The sequence below is a fragment of the Podarcis raffonei genome, chromosome 5 (genome assembly GCF_027172205.1).
Source record: "Podarcis raffonei isolate rPodRaf1 chromosome 5, rPodRaf1.pri, whole genome shotgun sequence".
Classification (NCBI taxonomy): domain Eukaryota; kingdom Metazoa; phylum Chordata; class Lepidosauria; order Squamata; family Lacertidae; genus Podarcis; species Podarcis raffonei.
This window is the reverse complement of record NC_070606.1, coordinates 61,789,627-61,803,944: the sequence shown is the minus strand read 5'-3', so window position 1 is coordinate 61,803,944 and position 14,318 is coordinate 61,789,627. Positions and strand designations below refer to the sequence as shown.

The 14,318-nt window shown below is 42.9% G+C and overlaps 1 protein-coding gene across 3 annotated transcripts in view; it reads left to right on the top strand.

Moving 5' to 3' along the window:
* Positions 1-4,232: 4,232 nt before the first annotated feature.
* Positions 4,233-14,318, top strand: part of UGGT1 (UDP-glucose glycoprotein glucosyltransferase 1) — a 39,027-nt gene continuing 28,941 nt past the window's right edge. For 2 of the 3 annotated variants that reach the window (XM_053389602.1, XM_053389600.1), the window contains exons 1-9: positions 4,233-4,435; positions 6,999-7,136; positions 7,400-7,482; positions 9,099-9,229; positions 10,555-10,667; positions 11,234-11,408; positions 12,129-12,225; positions 13,481-13,559; positions 14,126-14,226. In XM_053389602.1, the coding sequence (XP_053245577.1) occupies positions 7,012-7,136; positions 7,400-7,482; positions 9,099-9,229; positions 10,555-10,667; positions 11,234-11,408; positions 12,129-12,225; positions 13,481-13,559; positions 14,126-14,226 (904 nt within the window). In that variant the 5' untranslated portion in view covers positions 4,233-4,435; positions 6,999-7,011. Of the gene's footprint in view, positions 4,436-5,081; positions 5,165-6,998; positions 7,137-7,399; positions 7,483-9,098; positions 9,230-10,554; positions 10,668-11,233; positions 11,409-12,128; positions 12,226-13,480; positions 13,560-14,125; positions 14,227-14,318 lie in introns of those variants that run through there. The other variant, XM_053389601.1, reaches the window with a different exon arrangement.

The following is a 14,318-nucleotide window of genomic DNA, read 5'->3' as shown; positions in this document are numbered from 1 at the left end:
TCTCCTCGCTAGGCGCGTCGATTGGCTGAGGCGGCGCTTGCGCAGAGGCTCCTGGGGGCTGTAGTTCGAGAACTCAGCGTCGCCCATAGATAACGCCACGAGAGGTTGGGGGAAGCGAGAGGGCCCCGATTGGCCGTCTGAAAGGAGGCGGGACGGTCGTTTAGCTGCCTCCGCCTACCAAGATTAGGATTGGTCGGCTTTCTTCGGAGCGCTTTAGTAAATGGCTTCTAGATGGAGAACGGGACGGTCCGCTGCTTGGTGAGATGGCGGGAAACCGACCTGGGAGCTGTCAGTTCCTTTCCCCGCTCCCACTTCCGAACCCAAGCTAAGAAAACAAAAAGCGGAGCTGCCCTGAAGCCGCATTGCTCCCGCTCTGCCTTACATTTACCTGCCTGACCCTTAATAAAAGGTTTATTATTGCCCCGTTGCTGTGATCTCTTGTTATTCTAAAACACACAAGTTCTCTGCATTTTAGCAGCATCTCATTCACTGGTTATGAACGGGGCTAATAATAATATTGTAATACATGTAATATAATGGACAGGCGTGGACTGTTGGACTATTGCAGTCAACACTGGGCTGTCATATACAAGGGAAGGGCCTTCAGGGTCCCTAGTGCAGCCTGTGGCACTCTTATACTCGCCGGAGTATATTGCAATGCCAGTACAGTCTCAGAGAAAGCCGGGGTGGCGCGCAGGGTCAGATCCCTGCTCAATGGTGAAGCTCTATAAACTAATTTCCATATTCTACCTCACAAAGTTGCTGTAGGAATAAATCGGGGAGATGTACACCACTTTGCGCTCCTTGGAAGAACGTAATAAATACTGAACCAGCTTCAGCCTAGTAAATGGTTCCTTAGGGCAGGGAAGTTCTGTTGCGCCAGAAGCGGTTTTGTCATGCTGGCGTCATGACCCGGAAAGCTGTCTGGACAAATGTCGGCTCCCTCGGCCTAAAGTGAGATGAGCGCCGCACGCCATAGTTGCCTTCGACTGGACTTAACTGTCCAGGGGTCATTTACTTTTTTACCTTTACATAATTTTATTTGTATGCTGCCTTTCTGCAGTTAGAGCCATGCTCAAGGTGCCTTACAACGTGAAAAAATACATAACTACAACATAACAAAAGTAGTCATAATCAACAAATCATTAGAAAATACACAACCAAACTGAACAATTTCCACATAAATCACAACATCTAAAATAAATATACAAAAAAGCAACAGCAACAACCTCCTGCAACAAAAACAAACTCCAAACACCCCAGCCCAAGAATCTGTGCAGGAGTAGGCAAAGGACCAGGTCATTCAGGATTCACAGCCAAGATGGAGTGCATGCCTTAGCATCCACATCCTTACTTTAAACCACCAGCAGCAGTTTTAAGGAGGGTGGAGAGTACATGATCTGCCCACACTTCTGCTGATGGCGAAGAATGTGAAATGGGATGGTGGAGGTGGCCATTCCTTTATGAAAACAGGAGACTTGTGTGAAGCAACACTGGCTGGCAGGATTGGGAGGGATAGGTGGTGTTGCACGTGAGAGGATTTTAGATATGGAGCTGGTGGGGAGTCTCAGATGGTGGAAAGTTGTTGAATATATATGGATGTTCAAGTTCAGAGAAGGGGAGGTGGTGATGTGGGCAATGCTGGTGAATGAATATTGGCAAGCAATATTAGAATGACAATGGGTACTATTAGATATTGATATGTGAACCACCTGAGACATCCGGGTATAGTACAGTATATAAATTAAATTAATAATAATAATAATAATAATAATAATAATAATTGGCTATCCAGATTTGATGGCTAAATGACCAACAGTCCACACTGCATATCATATTATATGATCTACAAGGTTTTTCATTTTTTGTCACCTATCAGTAGGCTTTCTATCAGGTTGAAGCAAAATGAGCAATGGGAAGCAGGTCAACTCCACTGGATCTTCTGAGAGACTAGCTCCTTTCGGTTTCAGTTTGAACAGCCTTATTGTAACCTTATGAGGCTTTGCCATCGGGTGGGGAAAAGTATTGCGCCCGGGAAAGGGAGATGGGAGTCAACAGACACTCAAGGAATAGTTTCGGAAAAAAGCTTTGTTTCTACCATCCATGAACTGGTAGAAGGAGCAAGTGTGATAATTCACAAACAAGCACGAGTTCACAGCCATTTGCACAGAGTATATATTCCCCTTCCAGTTCCCTCCCCTTTCTCCTCCTCTTCAAGAGTCCTGCCCCATGTTGAGTTCCCCTGAGCATGAACAGAAAGCTTCTATCTTTGGGATTCTTGGGACTCTTGGCACCCTTCCCAGGAAAAGGGGGTGAGAAGCCAGGGGGGGGGGTTTGAGGAGCCTTGTGGTTCAGTATGTCAAAGATGTTGCAACTGAATGAGATAAAAGTCAGTTCTCAGGCTTGCTCTGAACAGAGCCTATTCATTAGCCTTTTTGAAGCTCTTTCGTGCTGATAAAAGTAACGGTTTGCCCTTGCCACAGCATCTTGTGAGAAAACAGAAGAAAACTTTAGCTGTGGATTTTTTTAGAAGACAAGAAATGAATTTTGGACAGTTTTGAGGCCTGGTTTGGGGGGGTGACTTCGGGCCTAGGTGAGGTCACCTGTCCTCACCTCCTTCATTATGACTTTTGTAACTTACGAAATGGTGCTTGAATTTATTTGTTTTTTCTTCTTTGGCATCATGCATTTTAAACGGTAAGGCAGGAATTGTCTTGTGATATATTTTTTTTTATTGAACTGTAAGGCACTGTGGGAGTCTTTGTACCTGAATAAGGGAATGAAAGTGTTAAAGAAAACACAGTGCTATTTTTCTAGAAAAATAGGTGCTGGAACTCACCATGAATACCTCCCTCATTCTCTTAGAATGGCAATGGTGCCTGCCTGAGAGGTGCTGGAACTGAGTTCCAGTAAGTTTCCCCTGAAAAAAGTCCTGAGAAAAATTATAAATAAATAACCACTGATCCTACTTCCAGTGTTCCTTGCTGTCATTGCCACTCACTTACTTCCCCACTTGGGTGGGTGAGTAATTGGCTGCCTTTTGGGGGCATATCTCGCTCAAGAGGGCTCACATTATAACAAACCTATGATACAGGGTGAGTCTTTTAAAAGAGGCCCTGTGGAACGTGTACTCTGTATCCACAGGGCCTCTTTTAAAGGACTCACCCTTTAAGCAAGGGCCAGATATAGCAGGAAGTTGGGGGAGCAAGGGGACGAAGAGGAGACACTACCACAGATGGTGTCCTGTCAAAAAATTAGTTCACAGAAGTTGGTAGTCCCACTGAATAAATCTTGCTGAGGGTTCTGCCACTTGAAAACCTGGGACTGGCATTGAATATATGGGTGAGGCTTGGATTGGTTTAGACCAGATTACTTTTCCACAGCTGGGGAAGGATAGGAGATGGAATCAAGTATCCTGGAAAAGGGTGCAGTTGGGCAGAAGATCCCAACTGAAGTGATTTATCTCATTTCTATTAAAGGACTCTCAAGTCTTGCAGGTTTTTAAACTGGGGTCAGGAAACAATGTTGCTGCTATTAGGAGCCTAGAACAGGGATGCGAAGGAAACGTGAGGCTCTTCAGATGCTGCTGGACTCAAGACTCCTATAATGCCTGGAGTCCAGGCACGAGGACGTTGGGCGCTTGTCGTCTCAACCACCTTTGGAGAACAGGTGCCTCCTCCACGATGCAGAACTATGAAAGTGCAGAGCGGCACTGGAGCCTGGCAAGGGCTCGGGTGGAAGACTTCCTGCCTGGTCCTAAAGAGGATCTTCCTAGGGCTGGAGCCTGCACAGTACTATCTAACGCTAGTCGAGTTACCCTGAAACGAAAAAGCCACAAGTCTCTTGCAGCGGACTGCTTCGCGAAATAGCCTGTAGCTCTTTGTGCGTGTGCGTATTTGTGTGTAGGGTGAGGAAATAATACTAATACAGTAATAATAATAATTCAGTGGCGAGGTGGAAGCGGGAGATGCTATTATGTCGGCAGACAATAAAGCGGGAAGGGTAGGGTGCAGCTTCACGGTACCGTCGGTTGCGTGCCCGCCTGCTTGCAGTTTGTGTTCCGCTTCGTGATGGGAACAGCGCCCCTGCTGGGCGACTGGAGCGTCGTCTGGAGCGGGACTTTGTTTGCCCATAGCCAAAATGGCGCCGCGGGCGTCAAGGGCTGCTCCCAGACTGGTTCCTCCGTAGGGCAAAGAGCCGCTTCACCGCGGCTCTTCCTGGTAGCCGGCGAGGGGCCGGAACCGGAAGCGAGCTGTCAGGAAACCGAAGGAGCCGCGGCGGCTGAAGCAGGAAAGGAGCGTGGCGGTAGCTTACAGGCGCAATAATAATCCGCACGGCGCGAGAGCCCCGGCAGGAGCGGGAGGCGCCCTCTGGCTAAGTCGCGGCACCGGCACCATCGCCTCCCCCCCCCCGTGCGGTTCCCCAGCACTGGACGGTGAGTAGGTGCCTGGGTTCCCGGACACCCGCATCTGAAGACGCCGCCGCCGCTTCTCCTTTTTCGGGCTCTCCTGGGGCGCGAGCGGAGGAGGCGGAGTCCATACGAGCAGGGAAAGCGGGGGGTCTAAGGGACTGGGGCGCGGAGAATTCGGGGTGGTTAACCAGAGCAAGCTCGTGTTTCCAGCCTTGCAACACAGCCGCGCGATTTTAAGGCTGCAATCCTGACGGAGTCGGCTCCGAGGTAGGTGCTATTGAATCCCGTGGGTTTCACCCCCAGGGTTAGGATTGCAGCCCGAATTTCGGCAACTTTGTGGCGTTGTCAAGGATTCGGATATCTCGAACCGAAGGACAGAGATGCGGTTAGCAGTTGGGTGTTTATTCGTTGGATCCATACAGACAAGTATTTTTTGCTAAAACTGTGCACGGAAAGGAAGATCTAACAAACGAGGGGGTTAGCCCCAGGGCTCTTGGATTCGGTGTTGTTGCAGCAGAGGGACAGGAGCGCCTTTCTGAAATCTTACCTGCACAATGGGATTTGTGATCGCAATTGGCATGGTCAGAAGTATCTGGACATGCCTGCGTCCTGGAGTCCCATAACGGTGCTAAGAGTAGACCGTGAATGCACAGTAGGATGCATTGGATCAAGGGGGAAGCACTAGTTTTTTTAAAAAAAATACTGAGTAGCAGGGCTGAGAATGACACGTTCCTGCTGAGGATTTTGAAGATAGTAGGTTGGATGATAATGGCCTAGATAGGTATGAAGTTTACGGCATGTATTGCCTTAAAGGAGAATATTATGAAAATGATTTATAGGTGGTACATGACCCCAGTTAAGCTTGCAAAAATTTATCACCTGCCTGACAACAAGTGTTGGAAATGTAAAGAAGCTGAGGGAACATTCTTTCACCTTTGGTGGACATGCCCAAGGGTCAAGGCTTACTGGGAAATGATATATAATGAACTCAAGAAGGTATTTAAAATTACCTTTCCTAAGAAACCAGAGGCCTTTCTTTTGGGCATAGTTGGCCAATGGGTGCCAAAGAAAGATAGAACATTTTTTATGTATGCAACAACAGCAGCAAGAATACTTCTTGCCAAGTACTGGAAGACACAAGATTTACCCACCGTGGAGGAATGGCAGACGCAAGTGATCGACTACATGGAGATGGCTGAAATGACTGGCAGAATCCGTGATCAGGGAGAAGATTTGATTGAACAGGATTGGAAAAAGTTTAAGGACTATTTACAAAAATACTGCAAAATCTTTGAATGTTAATATGATGTGGGAAGTGAAGGTAACAGGGTTTGTGTGATTTGGTTAAATGTGAACAAAAAGAAGAATGTTAAAAAGGATAGGGGGTTATGAACAGAACATTATTATGTCATAGTATATAAGATGAGGTATGGACTAAAATAATGGAAAATCGGGACATAATAACTAGAAGAATATAAAATTAAGTATGGTTTAAATAAGGTATTGAATTTGCTGAATTTGATTGGAATAAAGAGGAACACAAAAAAGGGGGATGTGAGGAGGTCAAGACAGAGGGGTATGGAACTTTATAAATTTAAGAAAGTGGGTTTTTTCTTTTTTCTTTTTTTCTATTTTTCTGTTATATATTTTTGTTTTTTCCGTGGTATTTGTTTTTTATATGAACTTTATGAATGGAAATGATACATTTTGAAATGATGAATCTTTTGTTTTGTAAAATTTTAATAAATATTTATTTAAAAAAAAAAAAAGATAATGGCCTAGATGGACTAGCGTCTGACTCAGCAGCTTCTTATGTAATTTCTGCAGTGCCACTTCTTACCTTTACAATATGAAGTACAAGTGAGACAAATTTACTACGTTTTTGGGAAGGATTCATTTTTCTGAGACTTCCGTTTCTCTACTCTCTCAGGCCAACTTCATAGATGATAGAATTGCCATGAGGCTTTTATATGTGCTTTAATATTGCGCTTCCTGCAATGTAAAATTATTACTATTAACTTACAAAGTGCCTGCATTTTCTAAGGGCTGTGCATGTATTAAAAGAGAAGTCAGTCCCTGTAAATAGACTTACAATCTAATAGACATGATACAGAAGAGGAAAATGGAATCAGGAGGGGAAAAGAAGAAACGGGACTGGAAACCTGCTTATTCACTAGCTCATGATAGACTCATAGAATTGCATAGTTGAAAGGGACCCTGAGGGTCATCTAGTCCAACTCTCTGCAGTGTAGGCATTTCAACACGTGTTCCCCCAATACATGTGAATCAGCCCACTACCTCTGAATCAGTCCTAGAATTGTCCCTTTATTTTCCCAGATTTTGTTTATTTATTTTCTTATATGCTGCCTTTCTTCCATCATGGAACCCAAGGTGGCACACATTTTATTCTCAGGTGGTTATCCAACCAGGTGCTGCTTAGCTTCAGCAAGATGGCAGGCCCAGCTTTTGTGTCAAGATATATACCTTATAACTGATTGCACACCCGTGGATTTACAGAAACATACACTTGCTTAACTATTTCTGCTGAAATACAATGCTTAAGTTAAATGTCTTCATTTGTTTCCAGGTTCTTTTATAAGATGGGAACTCTAATTGCACTTATTGGAATATGGGTGAGCTTCTCCCTGGTAAAAGCTGATTCAAAAGCAGTGACGACTTCTTTGACTACTAAGTGGTTTTCCACACCTTTATTACTTGAAGCAAGGTAAGCAAGATGGTTAACTCAATGGTGTTTTTTTTTTAAAAAGCAATTTAAATATGTAATCTCCCATATAATTTGTGTCCCTGTGTTGCAAATGAGGGAGGCTTAGACAGTGGCTTGCCGTAAAAATACCCAGTAAATTAATTACTGAATGAAATTTGAATCCGGACTTGTGAAATGCAGTGTCATAGTAGTTTTTAAAAATAAACCCCAAAACAAATAAAACTTAACATAATGTAATGATTCCTCTCCCCTCCTTTCTTCAGTGAATTTTTAGCAGAAGAAGGTCAAGAGAAATTTTGGAGCTTTGTTGAAACCTGTCAGGATTTTGGATCATCCAGTCATGATGGTAATTATTGCTTTGCTTGGTTGCTTTGTAATCAGACAGGGTACTGTGCGCTAAATTCTTTGTAAAGGCTCATTGGTATAAATGACAAACACTTAATACAGCTGTACCTCGGAAATTGAACAGAATCCATTCTGGAAGTCCATTCGACTTCCGAAACATTCGACTTCCAAAGTGCGGCTTCTGATTGGCTGCAGGAAGCTCCTGCAGCCAATCAGAAGCCGCGGAAGCCCCATCGGACATTCGGCTTCTAAAAGAACGTTCGAAAACCGGAACACTCACTTCCGGTTTTTGATCATTTGGGAGCCGAAACGTTCAACTCCCAAGGCGTTCAGGAGTCGAGGTACGACTGTAACTTGTTTTTCTCTTTCCATTTGTAGAATAATGCTAAATATAAAAATAGTAAAGCTTTTCATTTATGCTTTACACTTTAATGGAAAATGGTAACCAGTCAAAGCTTATGCAGATATAAATTGGCCATTTAAGGCAGATCTGTAGAACTTAGTGACTGACCAAGCCAAATAAACCTGCTAGCTGCATTTCCCCACTCTGAGCCTTTATCTGTGTTGCTGCCTACTTTGGTCTTCAAAAGCAGATTTATTTTGACATGCTACAATACATAGTGGACAGCGTCCATCTTGCTGAGTCACAAGTTATACAAGCCTACTCTTAAGGGATGAAAAACTAGGGATAGGATCATACACTCTTTCCTTCCCACATGCTAATTGCCCATTCCATTTCCCCCTTTACATGTGCACCAAAACTTGAACTGTGGACAAAACACTTTTAAATAGCTAGTTCAGAAGCCAATCAGACTGGTGGAAGCAGTGACAGTTCTGTGCTTTGCCATTCTGATTGGCTGTCATTTCAGTGCTGTGCAGTAAGAAGGAGCCATTTTCTCATTGTGCAGCATGGAAGTCAAGCAAGCTGGATATGTATGTGAGAGAGGTGTGAATGCCATGTGGGTGTAACAGGAAGGTTGGGGTGGGGGAGAGAGAGCTTTGTGTATGTATGCTTTGGCCCCAGTCACTGTCTATGAGGGAATGTGGTGCCTGCAGGGATGGGGAGATGGTTCACCACCTCTTTAGAGCCTAATGACTGTAATTTATAATTGATATGTCTTTGCAAGGTTAACAAGCTAAAGTAACTAAGACATCATTATTATTAATGAAAATATATAATATTTTGTTGTAATAGAATTATGTCGTAATATAATAGAACTGCTTACTATTGAGGATCTCTCATTAAATGGATCAGACACATTCCAGAAGTCATATCTATAATGGACTTGAATTCCAAGTATATCTTAAAAGCAATTATGTGCTTAGCAATTGTAGTAGTGACCAATGAGTAGGAATAATCAAGTTCAGAGAGAGAAAGAAATATATTTTCTGCATGCAGTATTATATGGAGGTAGCCTAGGATCACAGTGTTTACCAACTTGTAGTCATATATTTCCAACTTGATATGACTGCACAGGATGCTGATTCCTTGTTTAAAATTGTGTCACTTTTTGCATACAGTTATACTGTAGTATGAACCACGACAATTATAGCTGATTTTTAAAATCCCTCTGCAATTGCATTAAAAACTAAATAGTTTACTTTGTGGGTTGACAGGTACTGATTATTCCTCTTACTATGCAATGCTACAAGCAGCTTCCCAGAATCTTTCACCTTTGCAACAGAACTTGTTGAAATTTGCCTTGTCTTTGCGCTCTTATGCAGCTACGGTTCAAGCCTTCCAGCAGGTTAGTATATAGCTTTTGGAACATTTCTGATTCTCATGTTTTCATACCGACAGTAATGCAAAAGGAAACACTGGGTGTCTCCTCTCCCTGAACTAGCAACCTAAGCCTTGTATGTGACCATATTACAATGACTAATTTTTTGACAATGACTGACTATACTGTGTATATTGGGAGTGGTAATATGTTGATGGACCTTATTGAGTTGACAGATAATATCATCTTCCCTGATTGCTTGCCAGCCTAGACACCAAGGTTAGGTGTTGTGTCTAGGCATTGACAATCTTCCACCTCTTTCCTGACCACCGCCCAGAGAAGTATTGGGCATGGTACCAGTGCTGCAAAAGTTACCATATTTTTCGCCCTATAGGATGCACCGTCCCATAAGGCGCACCTAGTTTTTTGGGGGGGAAATAAAGGGGGAAAATTATTTCCCCCCAGGCACAGGGCTGGGGCGGGGGAAACCCGAGCTTCCCCTGACCCCAGCCCCCAGAACAGGCAACTCTCTGCAAATGGTGGGAGCCCAGCGCCGGGCTCTCGGGCCTTGCGGAGACCTGCGCGAAGCCTGGAGAGCGAGAGGGGTTGGTGCGCACCGACCCCTCTCGCTCTCCAGGCTTCAGCGAAAGCCTGCATTCGCCCCATAGGACGCACACACATTTCCCCTTCATTTCTGGAGGGGAAAAAGTGTGTCCTATAGGGCGAAAAATATGGTACCACATGGATATTTATGTTCCTTTAAAAAAAACCCAAAACTTAAATTTAAAAGGAATGGTTTCTCATTTTGCAATTGTAAAGGAAACTGCTTCAGTATCCTGCCCACCATCTTGTTCGCCTACCATTCCTCAATAGCTGCTCACCCAACATTAATAATAAACACAACACAAGACCGAGATAAAGAAAAGAGGGGAGAGAGATGGGGGGGAAGGGAAGGGAACAAATAAAGTTGCTGTAAGATTATCCCTCTTTCTCTCATTTAGCTCCAAGACAGGAGACCTTTCTTGATTGATTATAAAATGGAGTGATCTTTATTTTGTGTGGTATTTGTCTTTGAAAGAATCTAAGAAGTTTATTCTACCTTCCTTGCTGGTATCCATCTGGGCTGGAAGCAGAAAAGCTGTGCAAATGCCCCCATTCCACAAGTCGTGGCCAGTTTTTTTGATGCGATTCAGTGCTCTACTGTTCGTTCATATGGATCAAAAATGACAATGCACAGATGAATCTATTAGAAGCAGAGTATCTTGTGATGCTGTTACTATGACCATGATGCGATTCCCCCCCCCCCCATAAAAAGGTGGACATCTTACTATAATAGATCCATTTTAATACAGATAGCAGCTGATGAGCCGCCACCAGAGGGATGTAATGCATTTTTTGTTGTACATGGAGAGAAGACTTGTGAATCTGACAAACTCAAAATGCTTCTACAAACAGCTTCAGAAAGGTAGTTTTATTTTGTACCAAGGCAACTATGCTGCTGCTTATTTTGTTAAAATAGGGCAATGATTTCACAGTTTCATGATGTTTAAATAATTTTATTGTACACTGCTTTGCTATTTTTTATGAGTGATTTATAAATATTCTGATTAAATGATTGATTACAATCTTAAGATGTTGCTACTTTGGACATAAGGTCCCAGAGTGGGATGCAATCATAAGATTCTGGGGTGGGTTACAACAATAGATTACAACAAAGATACAAATAGATAAAACCATTACAATTATAAAACGCATACTGTTCAGTTCCATTTGCAATGGCTTTATAAGTTACACCATTTTAGGAATTCATTCAGTTCCACAATCGTGAGAAGCAGAGCAATAAAGTGCTGGGATTTCCATATGGAAATCTTATTTTAATTCTTCATGAATCACATTTAATGATACAAGCATTAGAATAAGGACTGTCATAGTTACCTATTTATGTCTCTTCTATATGTTCAGTGTAGTCATAAGCATTATCTAATCTTGTTTAAGCACAGTATTTATATTGGGGTGTTCGTCTTGTTCTAGGCCAAAGCCTTTTATATTCAAGGGCGACCACAAATACCCAGTCTCAGACCCCGAAAGTCCTGTGGTAATCTTGTATGCTGAGATTGGCTCTGAGGAGATGTCTAGATTTCACAGACTACTTGTATCAAAAGTCAATGCTGGAGAAATCACCTACATTCTTAGGCATTACATCGCTGTAAGTACTAAAACAATTTTAGGAAAGTCCACATGATTTCAAGTATTTTTCAGGAACAATATTTGTTATTTAAGTGCCACTTCAGGAATATTTTGCATTGAGTTCTAAAATCGTGTGTGTTTTTATATAAACCATATTGCCAGTTTTTGGTTGCTTTCAATATTGCAACATTTGTGTGTTTTGAAAGAGGGTCTATCTTTTCTGATTATATTCAAAGATTTATTCCTTTGTTCGTACAAGACAACTGTGAAGCTGAATCTAGACTCACTGTTTTAAAGATCTAGAAGCTATTAGGTCTCAATTTGAAGAGGTAATAGATTCAGGATATTTCTGGTTACAGTTCTTTTTATAGTCTTACTGCCCCTTATGACTTTTGTGGCAATGTGCAATGAAATTTGAGGTTCCAGATATGTAAATACCAGCATGAGAAGCATTGCCTAGACAGCAGGAATCACTACAACAGCTTGTTAGATGGAAGCTACATTTGTCATCCTCCTACCAGCTGGAGTTCTGAATTGGGCTGCAACTTTCTTATCACAGAGAGGGTGTGTGTGTGTGTGTTTATAGCTGAGCTGCAACACAGCTGGGCACTTGTTCCAAGTTTAAATCAGGATGGACCAACTGCCTGTGATTATGGTCTGGCAAAGTTGGGAGAGATAAACCTAGCAAATGTCTTGTTGTGCCCATGTTACCTTGCTTTTACTCCTTTCTCTCTTGTAGAATCCAAGTAAAGAAAGAGTCTACCTGTCAGGCTATGGTGTGGAGCTGGCCATTAAAAGCACAGAATATAAGGCCAAGGATGATACCCAGGTGAAAGGTGAATTCCTACCTTAAGAGCAGTGATGGTTCCACCATGAACTGGAATATGTTCCAAAGTTGTTTTTAAAATTCTCCTCATATGCTCTTGTTGTTATTCTATTTAGAATTGAATCACTTTTTCAGGGTATATTAGCAATACGCTGCAGTAATCTAAATCATTCGTATTTATTTATATACAACCTTTCCACAAGGAAATTCTGCTCAAAATGGCTTGTAACAAGCTAAATAACAATAAATGAAAACCCACTGAGTAGCAATCACTCTGGAATTGATTGCACGTTGACAGGAGCTGCTGAAGCTAGACTAGGCAACCTTTGGATTGATACTCTTAAGGACTGGAAGGTTCATGCATATATTGATGTACTTTAGGATGAGGCAACTTGTCCAGGCAACCCATTAGCTTCCCTTGACGTGGCAGGATTGTGTAGGTTACCAGTTCAAGCTGGAGTGGGAAGCTTGTCTGGACTTGCTCTCTCCCTGGCTGTTAGCAATCTGTGTGCCCAATTTCCCCTCAGGACCCAGTTTCAGGGTCTTGCCTCACACTTCATTCTTCATCTTCTGCTTTCCTTGCAAAGCTGCCTAACCTCTTACACACATGTTTAATTTACTCCTGCAGATCCTTTTTTATGATAATAAGCTGTGGTGCATGAAAAGTAGCACATTTTCTAAATGAAGGAAAAGCCATTATAATTTTTATCTGTGTTTTGTATATCCTACTTTGTGTTAATCCCACCCTTCCACCAGTTTGCTGGCTTCAAATGCTACTAGCATGGTGTTGGCTACTAAGTAAAAACTTGCAGAAAAACATGCAGAGGCAGAATGAGGAGTGTCGTCATCGTTCTGTCCTTTTTTGTGCAACAAGCCACTTCTTTAGAAAAATGTATTTGATGTTTGCTCCCTCTGGAGCCAGAGTGAGGAAGAGTCTCATTCTGAGACTCTTCACAGTGGCAGTGGAGAGCAGCACCAGATTATTCACTGGTTGACAGAAGTAGCAGCATAAAACCCTCAGGGAATGAGTGGCAAGGAATGTCACTGTTCCCCCCTCACCAGGGAATAACCCCATTACACTTTGGTGCCTGCTGTAAGAAATTGCAGCAATTGTCTACTTATCTTAGAAACAAGATGTGCTTGCTGTTACGGCTGTCTGCAGTGCTAATATTGTGTGCTGAAGGCTTGCAAAGCTTGTCAGACGCTTTATGACTGATCGTTTCCTAAATGGTATCATAATCAGGAGTTTTTTCTTGTTTCTATAGGTGCAGATGTGAATGCAACAGTAATAGGTGAAAATGACCCCATTGATGAAGTGCAGGGATTTCTATTTGGAAAACTGAGGTACGTCATGCCCTTGACAAACGTGTTCATTTGCCTTGGCTTTTCCACCTAAAGCATTCCAGAAACCAACTTGCAAGGAAATACATAAAGAACACTGCAGGGAGGGGACTCCGTAATAGTGCACATGTTTTGCTTGTGAAAGGTCCCAGGTTCGGTCCCGGCATCAGCAGGTGAGGATGGGAAGGACTTCTACCTGAAACCCTGGAGAGCTGCTGCCAGTCAGTGTTGGCAGTCTTGAGTTATATGGGCCTATTAAACTGTATACAGCAGCTTCCTCTGTTACTTTTAGCTGCATTTTCCGACTTAAGCCTACAAAATATTAAGAAAAGGGACCCAAATCCACATCTATTAAGGGCAGTTGTGCTGGAAGGTAAACAGCGTTTCCATGTGCTGCTCTGGTTCGCCAGAAGTGGCTTAGTCATGACCCGGAAGCTGTCTGCAGACAAACGCCGGCTCCCTCGGCCTATAGAGCGAGATGAGCGCGCAACCCCAGAGTCGTCCGCTAATGGTCAGGGGTACCTTTACCTTTAATAATATAGGTTTCCTTAATTCATTTTTTATTCCAGGCAGTTGCACCCCAGTTTGAAAGAAGAACTGAAAGAACTAAGAAAACATCTTGTTGAAAGCACCAATGAAATGGCACCCTTAAAAGTGTGGCAATTACAAGGTAAGTAACCTCTCTCCTGCAAATCTGAAATGTGAACTTCAACTTCCTAGGAGCTCTTACGCTGCACTTAAGTTCTTATATACACACACTAA